This window comes from Tupaia chinensis, unplaced genomic scaffold (assembly GCF_000334495.1).
Source record: "Tupaia chinensis unplaced genomic scaffold, TupChi_1.0 Scaffold000272_1, whole genome shotgun sequence".
NCBI classification, from domain to species: Eukaryota; Metazoa; Chordata; class Mammalia; order Scandentia; family Tupaiidae; genus Tupaia; species Tupaia belangeri.
The window spans coordinates 6424126-6442990 of record NW_006159754.1 but is presented as its reverse complement, the minus strand read 5'-3'; the positions used below and the strand labels follow the sequence as shown (position 1 = coordinate 6442990).

Genomic DNA, 18865 nt, shown 5'->3' with positions numbered 1-18865 from the left:
ACCGAGGCCCACGCTTTCCAGAGAGCCGCATGCGCTCACAGAGCTAGAGCGCCCACTGAGCCCCTCCCCGGCCTCACGGTGCGCCGGCGTTAAACCTCCCCCGAGGCCCGGGCCGCCTAGATTGCGGGTTCCCACCGAGTGTTGTTTGAGAACTCGGCCACCGAAGCATGTCCTGATTGGCTTCCTCCGGAGGCGGGGAAGGGACCTATTTGAGCCTGGCACCACTTCCTGAAGCGCGAGGCAGGAAGTTATCTGGTACTTCGCGTGTCCTGTGGAGAAAGTGCTCTTTGCCTGGTTTGTGGCGGCGAGCTAGAGGTGGGTCAGGGGACAAGCCCTTCGGTCCCGCCGCAGCTAGGAGCCCGTTCCCTTCGCAGCACCACGGCCACCACTTCCAGCCCCGAGCCCGGCGCAGTTGGCCGGGGAGCTCCTTCACGGTCCTTGTCACCGCTCCAAGGGCCATCTACCCAGGCATCGCCTGGGGCTCCAGCCGGTGGACTGGCTCCCGATTTAAGCACCGTGGGCCGCAAGAAGTGCCCTTATCGCCGGACGCCCTGCCTCCCTCCCTGAACCACCGAGACCCTGGTCCTGAGCGACCCGGGACTAGACTGATCCAAAACGCTAAGCCCCGGCGCCCCACAGACGGGGCTCTGCATCGTCTCCGATATGTCACCCACCATCTCTCACAAGGACAACAGTCGGCAGCGGCGGGCAGGGACATTCAACCACTCTATGGATATGAAGAGCGGCCCTCTGCCGCCGGGCGGCTGGGATGACAGTCACCCGGACTTGATGGGCGGGGAAGGGGACAGAGAAGCTCTTCTGAGGGATCCCGGCACTGATTTCTTGAAAACCCCGCGGAGCTGCCGGGCTGAACTAAGCAGCATTTTGTTACTGCTCTTTCTTTACGTACTTCAGGGCATTCCTTTGGGCTTGGCAGGAAGCATCCCACTCATTTTGCAAAGCAAAAATGTTAGCTATACAGACCAGGCTTTTTTCAGTTTTGTCTTTTGGCCCTTCAGTCTCAAGTTGCTCTGGGCCCCATTGGTTGATGCGGTGTACTTTAAGAACTTTGGTCGTCGCAAATCTTGGCTTGTCCCTACACAGTATATACTAGGATTCTTCATGATATACCTTTCCACTCGAGTGGACGATTTACTCGGAAATACCGATGGCAAAACACCTGACGTGATCGCTCTTACTGTGACTTTCTTTTTGTTTGAATTCCTGGCCGCCACTCAGGACATCGCTGTGGATGGCTGGGCGCTAACTATGTTATCCCGGGAAAACGTGGGATATGCTTCTACCTGCAATTCGGTGGGCCAAACAGCGGGCTACTTTTTGGGCAATGTTTTGTTTTTGGCCCTTGAATCTGCTGACTTTTGTAACAAATATTTGCGATTTCAGCCTCAACCCAGGGGAATCGTTACACTTTCAGGTAGGGTATTTAAATTGTTCATATACTATAAAGTTTATTTTGCTTTTATTAAGAGTGTGACATTGGAAGGAAGCTCATTATTAAATTTACTGGAGATCATTTTATGGGAGATGACTTGAGGTAAGTTTTCTGCTTCCTTAAAGGGAACTTCTTTGAAGTGTCATTAAAGCAGGATGACTACATTAGAGCAATCATAATTGGTCAATACTCTGTATTGAAGAGATAACCAAAACTCTTGAGGCTAAGGATATATGACACTTGCTTAATGCACAGATGTACTTTTTTTTTTTAAAGGTTTTTGCCATAGGGTGTGTGTACTTGCCAGGGAGAGACAGAGATAGAGGGAAAGTGAGAAATCACCCATGCACTCCACCACCACACCAATGGCCATCCTGCAATCCCTTCTCCATTCTTCTCTGGGCACACAAGCACATGTGCCCAATGTGATTTTCAAAGCACCCGGTTCAGGACTTGAACCCTTGTTGACCATGTGAGAGTCTAGTGCCTTAACTACCACACTACCTGCTGGCCCCTAGGTGCACATTTTTAAAAAGAAGTCCGGCTCACATGGTTCATATTTCTGCTTTTGTCTTTTATTGAATTGAAATTTCTAGCTTCATGTATTCTGATCTACTTCTAACCCTACTCTTTTAGCGAGACTGCTCAGCTTCTAGTGAATACAACGCGGTTAATGAATTCAAGCACTACTGAGTCAGCTAAGTGACGAATCCTGAGAGCCTCCTTTAGAATGAGGCTGAGTCCTATCCACAGAGAATGGGAGAATTAGTATTTTAGAGGAACTCAAGAGTTGCCAGTAACTGTGGGAGTCAGGTTTCACATTGCAGGTAACATTTGACTTTGTTCTTGAATAAGATTCCATGAAGCAGTGCATGGGCATTCCAGAATACACAACACCAGGTGAAAATGCACTGAGGCAGAAAAGTACAAAAAATACAAGACGTTGCCTGTGATACTCAAAATCCCTGAAGCAGTAATTGTAGAACTGGGTTTTGGAAGTGATGCTGAAAGAAGGACTGAGACTAAATTAATAAGATTTTCTTTAATTACTATGGGCAAGATCTAAGATTTAGTCTGAAAGAATTTGGATATAAATGCTACAGAATTTCCCCTTCTCTCTGAATGATTAAAATATTTATGATTTTTAATATTTTATAAAAATATTTTTCTGAAAGCTTTTTTTTAAGTTTTTGCTATAGGGTAAAACCAGGAGAGACAGTCAGAAAGAGAAGGAAAGTGAGAAATCGGCTCCCAGCGGGATGGCTGCACAATTCCTTTTCCATTCTCTTGTCAGGATTTTGGGCACACATGCACATGTACTCAGCATATTTTCTAAACTGTTGGGCCCAGGACTTGAACTGTGTAGTTGGCCATGTGGGATCCAGAGCCTTAACCACCATACTACCCGGCTGGCCCATTCTAAAGTATTTTTAAAAAAATTTTAAAAACATTTCTAACAATAGGAAGTAGAAGTTAAATGACCAGAATTAGGAATAACTTTAGTACTATAGCAGAATTTGTCATTCTGTTAGTGATGATGAATCTGTTTTGATACTTAGACAGTTAAACTTCTGCTCAACTTCTACAGTAGCTTGGAAATGCTCAGTAGGGTAAGTATTAGGGTATGCATGTGCTGAGGGAATTTATGTGGGAGTTGGGGAAATCACAACTTCTCTTCAACTTCTGGAATCTGTGTTTTTCACCTTGTCTACTTCAAAGTAAGTCACTTTCACTGATGAAATGATGGTGTACTTTTTGCTTGTTTGGGTTAAAAATGCTTGAGGGGAGATAATTGCATGTAGGCAGATTTATCTCAGGATGCTCTGTGGTTCCATACCTACTTTGTGGATAACTCTCTGCCTAGAAAAACTTTATCAGTGCATAGTATAAACAGCTTATTGCTTTTTATTTGTCTGCATTTTTTTTTTTTTTTGGAGAGGTTTTTGCTATAGGGCGCATGCGCTCGCCAGACAGACAGATGGAGACATAGAGACAGCGAGAAATCACCCCCCAGGGGGGATGGTCACGCCGCAATCCCTTCTCCTCCATTCTCTCGAGATCTTGGGCATGCATGCACACGCACCCGGCGTGAGTTTTAAGCCACCGGGTCCAGGACACGAACCACGGTCAACTACATGGGAGTCCAGTGACATAGCCATTACGCTAACTGCTGGTCCCCTATTTGTCTGCATTTTATTTCTTCTGGGACTGCTGTTCATATCACCAAAAAAGATTCATGAGATGATATGTCACTTAGAATGAGAAAATCTCAGAGAAATCAAGGTATAAAAGACTATGGAGACTAAATTGCTAATTAGGTGAATTAGAGTTTTTAAGAATTATTTATTCAGTTTTATTTATTCATTCATATATTTTAATTTGACCAGAGAGAGATACATAGAGAGAGAAAAAGTGAGAAAGCAAGCCACCAGGACCAGAACTCGAATTGTGGTTGGCCATGTGGTAGTGTCTAGTGCCTTAACCACCACGCCACCTGCTGATCCCCAGAGCTTTATCTTAAGTATAGGGGTGATTGATAAAACATCTTTCAGAGAATGCCATTATGAGTTTAAGAAATATCATATTTCCTTAGCCACAACTATTCCCCAGTGGATTAAAATTAACCCACTGGATTTTTATTTAGACTTATTCATTATTTTGCATAGATGCGTGTCCTGTGGAATTTGAACTTTGTTCTCTAGGGGATTCTAAAAAGAGTTTACTTTTTAATTTAACTTTTAAAATTTGTAGTGGACTCTTGTTTTTGGTTCAAACCTTTTAGTTGCAAGTTAAAGAGTACCTATGTTTTCTTTTTCTTTAGAGAGGTTTTTGCTGTAGGGCGCGTGCACTCACCAGAAAGACAGAGAGAGACAGAGAGACAGAAAGCGAGAAATCACCCCACAAGGGGGATGGCCATGCCTCAATCCCTTCTCCTCCATTCTCCTCTCGGGATCTTGGGCACACACGCACATGCACCTAGTGTGAGTTTAAGCCACCAGGTCCTGAACTTGCACCGCAGTCGACTACATGGTAGTCCAGCAACATAGCCATTACACTAACTGCTAGTTTCAAGAGTACTTGTTTTCATTCTCTTTTATGACTGCATGTAGCACACTTATACCCCACTGCTTTCTGGAACTTAACATAACTGAGAAAAACCAGTGGTTTAGAGGAACTTAAAGAGAAGAGAATTATATGAAGGAAATTTAATTGCTAGGTTAATTTAAAATCAGCTAAATACTAGAAAATCAGACTGTTGAAAGGAGGCCTAATTATTTAAAAATCCCAAAATAACACTATAATTAACACTGTTTTGAGTATTATAGATAAAGAGGTAGAATACATGAGAAAGAACAGTTTGAGGCATCTAGAAATTAATCCAAATAGTAAATTTAAAACATGAGGGATACAATGAAGATAAAATCCCTTAGAAACAAAACTTTCATTCTGTTGAGATTGTCTTTTACTTCCAAGGATCCAGGAAAGTCCAGAACACAGAAGAAGGCTTTTCCTATTCTCACTGCCTTTGTTTTTCAAGGATCTCTAGCAGCGAAGAAAGACCTTTTAAGCTAGAAGAAATGATGACAATAACATAGAAGAACATAAAGATTGTAACATAATGCCTAGTCTGGTGGCTTAGTCTGTAGCATACTATACTGCAGTCCGGAAAATCACATGGTCAGTTATGGTTTGGATTCTACTCCCTCTTGCTTTCTCTTTCTGTCATAAAGGAAAAAAAAAAAACAGGTCTGTGGCCTAGTGGTTAAGGCACTCAGATCCCACATAGCCAACCACATGATTGAAGTACTAGACCTGGCAGCTTGAGAGAGATGTACTCTTTTTTTTTTGGTTCGCTATAGGGCACATGTGCTCACCAAAGAGAGAAAGGGAAAATGAGAAAGCACCCCACAGGAGAGATGTCTATGCTGCATTCCCTTCTCCTCCTAGATTTTGGGCATGTATTCACAAATAGCTAGTGTATTTTTCAAGCCACTGAATCTGGGACTCAAATAGCTAATGTATTTTTCAAGCCACTGAATCTGGGACTCAGATGGTACAAATGTCCATGTGGTACCTTTATACCATCCTTTGGCTCCTGTACATTTTTAGTTTTAAAAGAAGCTGCCAAGGGGCCAGCAGAAGATGTAATGGTTACATCGCTGGACTCTCACATGGCCAGTGCAGTTCAAGTTACAGACCTGGTGACTTGAAACTCATGCCAGGTACATTTATGTGCATGCCCAAGATCCCAGGAGAATGGAAGAGAAGGGATTGTGGCATGGTCATCCCTTCTGATGGGATGATTTCTCACTTTCCCTCTCACTGTTTCTGTCTCTCTGGAGAGCACACCCATCCTATGGCAAAAACCTCTTTTAAAAAAAGAAAACAAAACACCTGTCAAGCTATATTCCAGAGTGCCATTTTTCAAAAAAATAATTATTTTATTTAACTTTATTTATTTAGTTAGTTAGCTATTTTAATTTGACCAGAATGAGAGAGAGGGAAAGTGAGAAAGCAAGCTGCCAGGTCCAGGACTTGAACCACGGTCAGCCATGTGGGAGTCCAGTGCCCTTAACCATCATGCCATCTGCTGGCTCTCAAGTGCCATTTTTATCTTCCTACCAGAAATGTGTGAGTGATCTAGTTTATTTGCATATTTGTTTGATGTTCTCACTAGTTTTCATTTTATTCTGATAGTTGTGTAGTCCATTATTTTGTATAGCATGATATGCATTGTAATAAAATGTTGAAATAATTATATAAATACTACTATATGAAGGAGGATGAAGTTGCTGAATGCACCTAGTGGCTTGTACCCTGGATCTTCATGTGATAGTTTAGAATATTCATTGTCAGCTGTTTTATAAAAGTCTGCATTCAGCTTACAAAGGCGATTTAGAGATGTCAGGACTTTAGTTGTACAAAAGTGGAATGCAAGAACCTTCTATCATTGCATCAGAATGGAGATATATCATGTATATTTAATTAAAATTAAGTTTATACCCAGGCACAACATACTAAAAAAAATACAAAGAATTATTCTTTTCCATTATTGTATTCATAGGTATAAGCCCCACAGTCAGTATAAGATGGTTCAATATAAGGTGGGAGCACTGAATCTGTTGGCCTCCTAACCTCAGGGTTGTGTACTGGGCTGAATTTAAACCTAGTATTTTGGGACAATGTGGCCCTTAATAGAAAGCCAGCTGTTTCATCTGCTGCTTGATTGAAGAAACATTAATATTTTCTATCTCTAAAGGAAAACATAACATTGCAGTTAATGAAACGGGATGTGATCTCAAACATGGCACCTTCTTAGGAAGTTAGGAAACATAAGGAACTAGGAAAATTTCAAAATTAATTTTGTATTTACCTTATTTTTTCATTACACTGTCTTTTAAAAACCTAATCCCTGAGCCAACCAGTGGCATGGTGGTTAAGGCAGCTGGATCCCACATAGACAACTTTGTGGTTTGAGCCCTGGACCTGGTGGCTTGAGAAACATGCTGGGAGTGTGTGTGTGTATGTCCATGTGTCCAAAATTTTAGAAAAATGAAGGAAGGATTGTGGCCTGGCCATCCCCCCAGAGGGGTGATGTCTCACTGTCTCTCTCTGGAGAGCATGTACACCCCATAACACTAAAAAACGAGCCAAACAAAAAACCCTAATCCCCAAATAAGATATTTCCTTGTATAACCAAAACAGTATTTGCTGTGTGTTCTCTTCAACAACTTGGATATTTTGTGCAAATTTACTTAAGGGAAGGATTTGTGGCATAGAAAGTTCTGTTTCTGCTGAGTCAACTGATGACCCAGGGCCAGACACATAATACAACCGTTTCAGTTTCCTCTGCCTTGGACTGCATGATGGATGTCTAAAGTCCCTTCATGCTCTAACTTGTGCCAAAAAGAAGGTGAAAGGAAGGCCGACAGTTATTTAAAACAGAAACTGTAAAGGTCTTCCCGCAACTGATTTCTGAAAGACAAATTAACTTAGATACTGGGAGAGAGACCTAGAGGGAGAGAGACCTGACCGGAGCCCAGAATGATTGTAACGGGTAGTATTTCATTTTTCTACCTCTTCTGGTGGTAGAAGAGTGAACCTACACCAAAAAGGGTCTGAGTGCCTTTAAAGGTTGGCTTTCGTGACATCTAATTTTTTGTCTTTAAAATTCTTAGACATTTTTGTCTTTTCCACTATATATTCTCATTAAAATATTTTCCTAAAAATTGTTAAGTAAAATGAATTATTTAGGGAGATGCAGTAAGTTTGCTCATCCTGTCCTTTGGCATACTAACACATGGGAAGTTGGAGACTGGAAGGAAGAATACAAGTTACTAGTTTAAAGAAGTATGATTAAGTATCTATGACAGAGAATTTCTGGTTAAAGCTTGCTCAGGAGAGTCTGCTTGATAGAAAAGAGGGCTTATTTGCTGTGGGTATACCTGAGCGTCTGGGAAATAGGTGGAAAACATTCTTGATTTAGAGCTAGACCTGAGTTTGAATTTGAATCCTATCTCTGGAACTTTCTGACTTGTGATCCTGTTTCATTGCATGTAGACTAGGAATAATAATGCCTATTTTGAAGAGTGATTTTGAGATTTAAATGTGATGTCCTATGTTTTTCCCCAGGATTTAAATAGGCACTTAAGTGCTAGCTGATACATCCTTATTGGTCACTGGTGAATCATTACACGTTCTTGACAAGATCTTTTAGACTTATTAAGCACTAGAGGAGACCTTGTAGATACTTCAGAATATTTAGCCTGTTTTTTAGTTCTATGCTCAAAAATCATATTTATGAAACTTAAACATCAGTTTCAACATATTTTTTTTTTTTTTTGCTAGAGGCTACTTATACTTGCTAGAGAGGGAGAAAGACAGGGAGAAAGCACGCCAATGGACAATGGTCAGGCTACAATCCCTTCTCCTCCATCTTTCCCTCTTAGGATTTGGGGCACGCGTGCACATGCACCTGGTATGATTCTCAAGCTTCTGGGTCTGAGATCCGAATCGGACAGTTAGCCATGTCAGATCCAGCCACCTCAACCACCAGACAAGGGGCTCACTCTGAAAAGAAGTTATTCTTTTTCTTTTTTAGAAAGAGATTTTTGCTATAGGGAGCCATGTGCTCACCAGAGACAGAGAGGCAAGCAGAGAGGCAGAGAGACAGAAAGCAAGAAATCACCCCCCCCCAAAGGGGGATGGCCATGCTCCAATCCCTTCTCCTCCATTCTCCTCTTGGGGCCTTGGGCACACACGCATATGCACCTGACATGAATGTTAAGCCACTGGGTCCCAGATTCGAACCATGGTCAACTGTATGGGAGTCCAGCAACATAATCATTACTCTGTCTGCTGGTCCCAAAAGAGGTTATTCTTAAGCAGATGGAAAACATTAGAAAGTTTAAGGACGAAAGGTAGAAAATCTAATAATAGTCTGTTGTCTAAATGGTCATAATTTAATAAAAATCTTAAATGGTGTGAGTACATAAGAAGCATGATTGATTGGGGCCAGCTGTTGGCATGATGGTTAAGGCATTGGATGTGTGTGTGCATACATGCCCATAATCCCAAGAGGAGAGCGGAGAAAAGATTGCAGTGTGGCCCTGGAAGTAATTTCTTACTTTCCCTCTCTCTGTCTCTCTCTGGCAAGCACATGCACCCTATGGCAAAAGAACTAAAAAAAGAAAATTATGATTGATGGATTTTATGAAACGTGAAAATAACCTCCTGCCCCTGCCACTTTTCTAGAATAAAATTACATTTAACTCTACATAAAATGTCTATAGCCTTTTTTTCCTAAGTATCACTCTCTATTTTGAGTCTTTGAAGCATATATTTAATTGAGTCAGAATTTCTCACCTGTTATGACTGGTACAGTGCCTTGAACATAAAAGATAAGCACTTAAATGTTGATTTTTTTTTAATGACATTTTAGTTTAGGAGAAATTATATAGAGAATTACTTAGTATCAGTCAAGCTATGTCATTTCAAAAGTTAATTATAAGTTTAAAACATTCTTAATTTCAGATTTCCTTTTTTACTGGGGAGCTATATTTTTAATAACAACAACACTAGTGGCTCTTCTGAAAAAAGAAAACAAAGAAGTGTCAGTAGGTAAAGAAGAAACACAAGGAATTACAGATACTTACAAGCTGCTTTTTGCAATTGTGAAAATGCCAGCAGTTCTGACATTTTGCCTTCTGATTCTAACTGCAAAGGTAAGAGATTTATTACACAAAACTTACCGTCTTGTTATAGTTACCAATATTATGGAATACGCTCAATGCTTTTTCACCACCATTAGAATTTAGTAGAAAAAGAACAATGTTTTCTGTTAATTAAATGTATTTTTAAAATGCAATGACATTGAATATAATTTCAAAGTAAGCCAAATGTCTTGGGATCTTGAAAAGAATTATGTCAGTTTGAAGAACTACTAATAAAAATAAAATTTTATTTAATGACAACAGTGCTTGGAATGGAAATGTGTGCCTTAAAAATATAGTTCTCAGGCCAGCAGGTGGCATGGTGGTTAAGGCCCTGGATCATATGGCCAACTCCTCAGTTTGAGTCCCAGACTTGGCAGTTTCAAAAACATGCCAGGCATGTGTTTGTTCGTGCCAATGATGTAACCATTATGCCCTCTGCTGGTCCCGTTAAGCATATATTTCTTTTTCTTTTTCTTTTCTTTTCTTTCTTTCTTTCTTTTTTTTTTTTGGAGAGGTTTTTTGCTATAGGGCGCCTGTGCTCACCAGAAAGACAGAGACATAGACAGCAAGAAATCACCCCCGAGGGGGAATGGCCACACTGCAATCCCTTCTCCATTCTCCTCTCAGGATCTTGGGCACACACATGCACATACGCCTGGTGTGAGTTTAAGCCACTGGGTCCGGGACTCGAACCACTCGGTTACATGGGAATTCAGTGACATAGCCATTATGCTAAGTGCTGGTCCCAAGCATATATTTCTTAATATCAAGACTGTTTAAAACACAACTGAGTGAAAAATCAGGAAAATTTAAATTAACATAATACCTAATTACAGTAAATAATCCTGATTCACCAGCTGTCCCAATACCAACCTTTGAAATTATTTTTTCCTGGTTTGGGATCCAATCCAGGATCATATATTGTATTTAGTTTGTATGAGCTTTTCTTTATCTTTCATAACTTTGGCATTTTTTTGAAGATTACAGACCAGTTACTCTGTAGAATGGCCTACCATTTAGGTTTGTATTGTTTCTTCATAGTCTAGTCAGGTCTTACATATGTGGCAGGAATAGCACAGAGGTACCATAGGGAGCCATATCATGTTCCTTTGCCTTAACTGGTACTTTTAACCTTGATTACTTTTTTTTAGATTTTTGTCATAGGGTGTGTGCACTTGACAGAAACAGAGAGAGAGGGAAAGTGAGAAATCACCTCCTCAGGGTGGGTGCCAGCCATGCTACAACCCTTTCCCTTTTATTCTCTCTGGATTTTGGGCATGCACACATATGCTCTCAGTACATTTTTAAAGTTAGCAGCTCTGGGACTCAAACCACAGAGTTGGCCATATGGGATCCTACGCCTTAATCACCATGCCACCTGCTGGTTCTTGATCAGTTTTTATAATCTACTGTAAGTTAGTTTTTCCTTTTATAATTAAAAACTAACTATTGGGAAATACTTTGAGAATATCTAAATATCTTATTTGCTTCAAACTTTTTTTTGAAAGCTGTTTTTTTCCCCCCTGAGAGTGTATGCACGTGTTAAGAGTACAACGAGAGAGAGGGGTTTCTTAACAAAATATTACCATTTCTTGATTCTTCCTACCACAGGCTCTCAGTCAGCTAGGATCGCAGGCCTATACCACCATTCCTGGCCTGTTTAGGTGGGTCAGGAACAAAACCTGGGCCTTGTGTCTTCAGCTATTGCTTAGTGATACGCCACCCACACTTGTGCCACCAGGGCTGGGCCTTACTTCAAACTTTACCCACTACTTTTAGCATTCTTACTCTTCGTTGTTATTTTAAAGAAGTAATCTAACTGTAGGCCAGCTGGTGGCATGGTGGTTAGGGTGCCTGGATCCCACGACTGACCACAGGGTACAAATTCTGGACCTGGCAACTTCAAAAACATGCCAGATTCATTTGTGTACATGCCTTAAATCCTGAAAGGAGCGAGAAGTGGAAGAGGGGATTACAGCGTAACCATTCTCCATGGGGAGTGCTTTTTCCCCTTTCTCTCTCTCTTTTGTTTCCAGTGAGCGCATGCACTCCTGGCAAATAAAAAAAAAAGAATTCACCTAACTATACTTTTTGTTCCCCTTCATTTTATTCATCCTCTCAGATATAGTGATTTTTTTCAGAATTACTTTTGAAGCATTAGATGATCTTAAGAAATTGTTGTGATCAGTCATAAATCATCAAAAATGTGTTTGTGTGGCAGTACTGAATGAGTCAGTTGAAACCTTTTAAACTTAAAAAAGATAAACCAGTCAGTTTGGATTTTTGAAACTGTTTATTATACTAGATTGGACTCTTGAAGTGGAAATTTAGTTGTAAAGAAAGCCACGTACAGTTCTTACCAGTACTGAATTTTCACTAAATATTTTTACTAAACTATAGGGCCAAGTATACCTCCAGTAACGTGATTATTGTACCATATATAATAATATAATACTGATTTGTAACTGGTATAGTCAATAATGAAATTGAGGATCTCGAAGAAGTTATGGGGTCAGCAGGTGGTATGGTGGTTAAGGCACTAGAATCCCACATGGTCAACTACAGTTCAAGCCCCAGACTGGGCAGCTTACTTTCTCATTTTCCCTCCTTGTCTCTCTGGTCAAATTAAAATATATATATATATATAGGGGCCAGCAGATGGCTTGGTTGTTAAGGCGCTGGATACTCCCACGTGGTCGACCGTGGTTCGGTTATGTTATGGGTGGAGGAAAATATTTCATAAGTCAAAAATTAAAATATTTTTTTGTTTTTATATTGCAGATTGGTTTTTCAGCAGCAGATGCAGTAACAGGACTGAAATTGGTAGAAGAGGGAGTACCCAAAGAACATTTAGCCTTATTGGCAGTTCCAATGGTTCCTTTGCAGATAATATTGCCTTTGATTATCAGCAAATACACTGCAGGTCCCCAGCCACTAAACATATTTTACAAAGCCATGCCCTACAGGTAAAAATGAAATAAAACCTTACTAAATAAGAAAGATTAAAAAGAGGACCATTCTTCAGTGTCACTAATATCTGAGTATAGAGTGTATATGGAAAAAGGCTTGAAAAGTGTCTTTAATTTTAATGTCATTTATATGTACTTTCATCTTTTTCTAACCACCAAACAGGTTTAAGAGACAGGCCTCTTTCATATAGTAGGCACACTGATTTCTTTTTTTTTTTTTTTAATTTTTTTTTTTGTTGTAGTTTTGTTTGTTTGTTTGTTTGTTGTTTAACTTAATATGTTCAATGTTCCTTTCTTCTTCTATAGATTATTGCTTGGGTTAGAATATGCCCTCCTAGTTTGGTGGACTCCTAAAGTGGAACATCAAGGGGGATTCCCTATCTATTACTATATTGCAGTGCTGCTGAGTTATGCGTTACATCAGGTAAGCTTGCTATTGATTTCTCAGAAAGTTTACTGTGTTGTGCCAAATAAAGAATAAATTTTTCTGTAATTGTCTTAAAATAATGATAATAAATTTTAAGATTTTATGCATGATTCTGACACTGAGGAAATTATTTGACACTGAACTTTAAACCTCGTGCCTTTTGATTTAATGAGTTCTGTTCATGGAAAGAGTTTTTAATTCTTTTTTTTTTTTTTTTTTTTGTTAATTCTCACTCAGCAAGTATTTCAAAATTGATTCCAAAGACAGTTCATTGTACTCTTGCTAAGTATACCTCAGTCTTCTAGATTTGGGTTTATTCTTTTTCTTTCTTTCTTTTTTTTTTTTTTGTTTGTTTGGTTTTTGGTGTTTTTTTGTTTTTTTGGTTTTTTTTTTAGCTTTTGCTATATGGTACATGAGCTCACTAGAGAAAAAGAGAGATAGAGGGAAAATGAGAAATCACCCCACAGGGGGATGGCCACTCCACAATCCCTTCTCTCCTAATCTCCTCTCAAGATTTTTTAAAATCATTTATTATTTTATTTTTACATTTTCCCACATTTACTTTACATGTCAAAAATTTTTTGCTCATACTCCATAGATCTTGACAGTTAATAAACAGTTTTCAGAATTTCAAAAAACTAAACTTTAAAGATAATGTTAGTAATATTTGTGACTTTATAACAACAGACAGTATGGTTTTAAATATTTTTGAGAAAATATTAACATGTCAGCTACTCAAACTGTTGCAAAGCAAACACCCAGCACACAATTCACACATAAACCTTCTCAATTCAGCCCTGCCTACCAAATATTCTGTGATATACCAGAATACTTTTCCTCCTTCAGAGTCTTCCTCAAGATAATTCTCTGGTTATGGCTATTCTTTTGCATTTACAATACTGGGCTGGAAAAGTCCAGGTTATTTTATGGCAGGAATTATTTCATATAGCTTCTTTTATTCTCTCTGCCAGGCAGAAGTGTTATGGTGCCAAGCCATCTTTCCAAGAGCTTCTGTTGGCTTGAGATCTACCTTAATTCCATGGTTTCCTGGTTTAATCTTCAGATATGACATTCTAGTCAAAGCCCTGTCCAATAATGAGTATTTCCAATTTCTGATTCAAGGCAGCAGGTATTACTGAACTTGTGCAAATAACCATTCTGCCACAAAATAAAAGTATTCTCAAATATTTTCCAATTTCAGAGGGGTCAGGAAGGGAGAAAAGGTTATGTTTTCATTTAAAGAAACAAACAAACAAAAACAAAAGAAAAAGAAAAAAACATTTTCACAAATTGTTGAATCTGTCAACAGCTCAAAAGAAAGCAAAATCCTCTCAGGATTTTGGGCACACACACACATGTGCCCAGCATGATTTTCAAGCTTTGGCTCTGGGATTAGAACTAACCCTCTATTTGAAAAGATGGAAATAAAGGGCCAGCATATGGCATGGTGATTAAAGGCATTGGGCTCCCACATGACTGTGTTTCGAGTCCTGGACCTGGCGGCTTGCTTTCACACTTTCTCTCTCTCCTCTCTGGTCAAAGTAAAAATAATAATAACAATAATAAAAATGAAGTTAAATAAAATAATTCTTAAAAAAAAAAGAAGATGGAAATAAGCCATGTTTCCAAAATAGTATTCCTGGGGCCAGTGGGTGGTATGGTGGTTAAGGCACTGGACTCTTCACGTGGCTGACTGTGCAGTTTGAGTCCTAGACCTGGCAGCACATGCTCTATAGCAAATAAAAAATAATAAATAAAATGAAATAATTCTTTAAAAATAAAGGTCATGAAAATTTTCAAGTTTTTTTATTTTGATGTTTTTCATTTAGACCATAGCTTTATAAGTCTAATTACATCAAAGGTGTTTTTCATTTTCCCTGTAGGTTACATTGTACAGCATGTATGTTTCTATAATGGCTTTCAATGCAAAAGTTAGTGATCCACTTATTGGAGGAACATACATGACTCTTTTAAATACCGTGTCCAATCTGGGAGGAAACTGGCCTTCTACTGTGGCTCTTTGGTTGGTGGATCCCCTCACAGTGAAAGAGTGTAGCATCAAACCAGAGTTGTCGAACACCTGATGGTATTGAAGTAAGTATGTTTTAATTTTAGATAACATTAAACTAGTGTCAAGATATTAATTTCCTTGTTTTACCTTTAGAAATATATCTTTAAAAAAAAAGAAATAGGCACCAGCAGTTGGCATAATGGCTATGTTGCTGGACTCCCATGTAGTCGACTGTGGTTCGAGTCCCACACCCGGTGGCTTAAACTCACGCTAGGCATGTGTCTATGCATGCCCAAGATCCCGAGAGGAGAATGGAGGAGAAGGAATTATGGCATGGCCATCCCCCCCCCGGGGGGGGTGATTTCTAGCTTTCTGTCTTTCTGGCAAGCGCACACATCCTATATTAAAAACCTCTCCAAAAAAAAAATGTTTCCCTATCTAAGTCCTCCTGCCTCAGCCTCCCAGGTTGCTGTTATTACAGTCACCTGTCACTGCACCAAGCCCTTAGATTAGACTGGGCATTGAAGCTGGCCTTCCACATGATTCCAGCCCACAGGGCACAGTGTCGTAGCAGTGTGCACCATGGCAGCTGGGCCCTAAAATTTGTTTTTTAATCCTGTCAGCTTTAGCAAGACTAAGATACAAACAAATTTTGCTATTGGGCGGGAATGAAATATTGAAATGTTTTTAACAAAAATTGTATGTATTTTAATTTTTTAAATAGTTTTTAATTGATATAACAGTTGTATATATTTATCAACAATGTATTTTGATGGATTCTTTAAATCACAAAGTAAAAACATGTTAATTATTGAATTCTGCCATTTTGAAATTGTGTAATATTTTTTTTTATTTTATTTTTACAGCTTTGCAAAAAAGTCGGTGGTGCTTGTGTTACAGTCCTGGATGGTTATTATGTGGAGTCCATTATTTGTGTTCTAATTGGATTTGGTTGGTGGTTCTTTCTTGGTCCAAAATTTAAAAAGTTACAGGATGAGGGACCATCTTCATGGAAGTGCAAAAGAAGTAATTAATGTATACTGGACATTCTAGGAAGGTAAATTTAGTTTTAATTCAGAGAGTTATGATAATTGGTGCACAGGAGTATAAAATATTATTTTAAATAAGGAAATTACTAATATAAAATGCCAAATGGTTAAAATAATAAAGACCTCTCTGTATATTTGATCATATTTTTCCTTGCCTTGTTGATGTATTTAAAGTTTACTTAAGGTCAGGAAATATATTCTGAAACAACTTTTCTGGCCTTGTTGTTTGATTTATATCTTTTCGATTTACTGACCAAAGCATGTTTTAAGCTGCAGTGTAGTAGTCATGGATGGCAACCATACAGTCAAGTATTGGTATTAGTACATATCTTTGAGCTGTATTTAAAATTTTGGCACAGTATATTAAATACAAGACAGCTTGATATTCAGGTACTAACTACAACTAATTTGACCTTGTTGGCAGTTAACATCTTATTTTGTTTTGTAAGTTGGTTAAATGTTATGTGGAATTTGTTGAGAAGAAAATGTAGACTGCTAATGAAATGCCATTTTAGTTGTTATTTTTCTGACTATAATCACATTGTACAAATGAATGTGTTAAAAAGACTATTTTAAATGTATTTCCTGCTTTTGTAAGCATTAAAGATTTATAAGGAGATTATTCAAACTATTTTTTATAAAACAAAACCTATGATTTTAATTTATTGATTCCCTCTACCCCCATCCCCTTTTTTGGGAATATATTTTGATTTCTTATTAACTTTTATCCTAAAGCTTACATATTTTGTTTTGTTTTTGTTTTTTCCACAAGTGCTTCATGACACACAAATACAGCTAATGAGGGGATCAAATATAGTGTTGTATGTATGTATGTTCATGGCAAAGTTTTGAAAATAAAAATTAAACATTATTCTTCAAGTAGTTTTTTTTTAATTACTAAGAGGAAAAAAAATAAAGCTTTCTGATTAAGTAAAGTTTAAATGAGTGATACCGTAATTTTAAGAGCTAATATTTAAAGAAAGAGACAAAGACACTTTGTGCTTTTGACAAATTATTTCATGTGGTGGAAAGATGTTTCCTAATTAAGCACTTTACTAATTTAAAAGATCTCACAGTTATTTTATGCCAAATCAGTTACCATATTTCTGTTCATTAAAATACAACCTGTGTTCATAAACTATAGTTTCCACTGGAGAATTTCCATTCCAAGAAGATTGAGCTTTTCAGTACTTAGCAATTTTCAACATATTATGTAAACCTGGGAATAAAGTTCTTTGCATATTTTGTATTATGTATTACTTTGACTCTTTAGAGATCATGTGCATTCTTCAAAAGTTAGAGAAAAATATGAAATTAAGAGTTTTAATAATTTTAACTTTATGAGAAAATATACACTAACTGCTCCTTTTGTTAATTTTATAGCATAGGCTGAATTTTACAGTGAGGTTTTTGTAAGTAATGGAGGATAAAGGGTGGGAGAAAATGGCATACGGCATCTGAAGAGAGATGGGGGCAGCAGTCTCTAGAACTGCCATTGAAAAGTTTGTGTCAACTCTCGAAGAATCACCTGGAAAAATACTCTTCCCAGAGGCAAGGAGGCTACAAAACCGTAGACTACAGGACCCTGTCACATGGTTGTCCATGATCATGTATTATAATCAAAATGTTTACTTGAATAAAAAAATACATTTAACTCTTAGTGTGTGAATTTTTGTTTTTTTAAAGAATTATTTATTTAATTTTACTTTTTTTCTTTTTGGTTTGCCACAGGGCACCTGCACCTGCGCCTCTACCAAAAAGAGACAGAGAAAGTGAGAAAGCAAGCCGCCAGGTCCAGAGCTCAAACCATAGTCAGTCATGTGGGAAACCAGTACCCTAACTACCACACCACCTGCTGGCCCCATGAGATGAATTTTAATTTTTGGTTTTTTGAATTAAGCTCAGATTGCCATAACTTTTTATTTCTTCCCATTGACCTGTTATAAATTGCACATACTTTCAAACTTAGTTTTAAGTTTATGCATGCCACAAATAACTTATTAATAGCTATGTGTAACTGTGTTATATACATTTATTACTAATGGTATTTAAAATGATCTTCCCAGGGACCAGCAAGTGGTGTGGTTAAGGGCACTCGACTCCCACATGGCCGACCCCAGGTTTGAGTTCTAGACCTGGTGGTTTGCTTTCTCACTTTCTCTCTCTGTCCCTCTCTGATCAAACTACAATAAATAAATAAATACATAGATAAAGTTAAATAAAATTTAAAATAAAATGATCTTCCTGAATTTGAGGATCTGTCCATTCTAAATCAATAATGTTAGAAAATAGTATCCTATATGTATTTTTTTTTAACTTAGGAATCTGTATCTGAGGTTCCTCCATGTCTTCGTGACTTAATAACTCATTTTTTTTTTTTTAAGAGAGATTTTTGCTATAGGGAGCTCGCTAGAGAGACAGTGAGACAGAAAACAAGAAATCACCTCCCAGAGGGTATGGCCATGCCACAGTCCCTTCTCTTCCATTCTCCTCCTAGTATCTTGGAAATGTACACACATCTACCCTGCGTAATCTTTAAGCCTTTGGGTATGGGACTCAAACTGCAGTTGACCCTGTGGGAGTCCAGCGACGTAACCACTTCGCCATCTGCTGGTCCTGAAAATAAACACACACAATCCAGCAGTTGATTTTTCACTTTCCCTCTGACCTGTTCTGTCTCTCCTGGGAAGGCACATGCCCTATGGCAAAAACCTCTGGAAAAAAAATTTACTTTTATAAG

At 38.5% G+C, this 18865-nt stretch overlaps 1 protein-coding gene across 1 annotated transcript; it reads left to right on the top strand.

The window, feature by feature from the left end:
- Nucleotides 1–159: 159 nt before the first annotated feature.
- Nucleotides 160–16964, top strand: SLC33A1 (solute carrier family 33 member 1). Its single transcript, XM_006149765.3, is given in 7 exon segments — nt 160–1435; nt 9488–9678; nt 12451–12635; nt 12945–13062; nt 14949–15118; nt 15120–15159; nt 15943–16964. Coding segments are annotated over 7 exon segments (1644 nt in total). The 5' UTR covers nt 160–663; the 3' UTR covers nt 16111–16964.
- Nucleotides 16965–18865: the final 1901 nt, after the last annotated feature.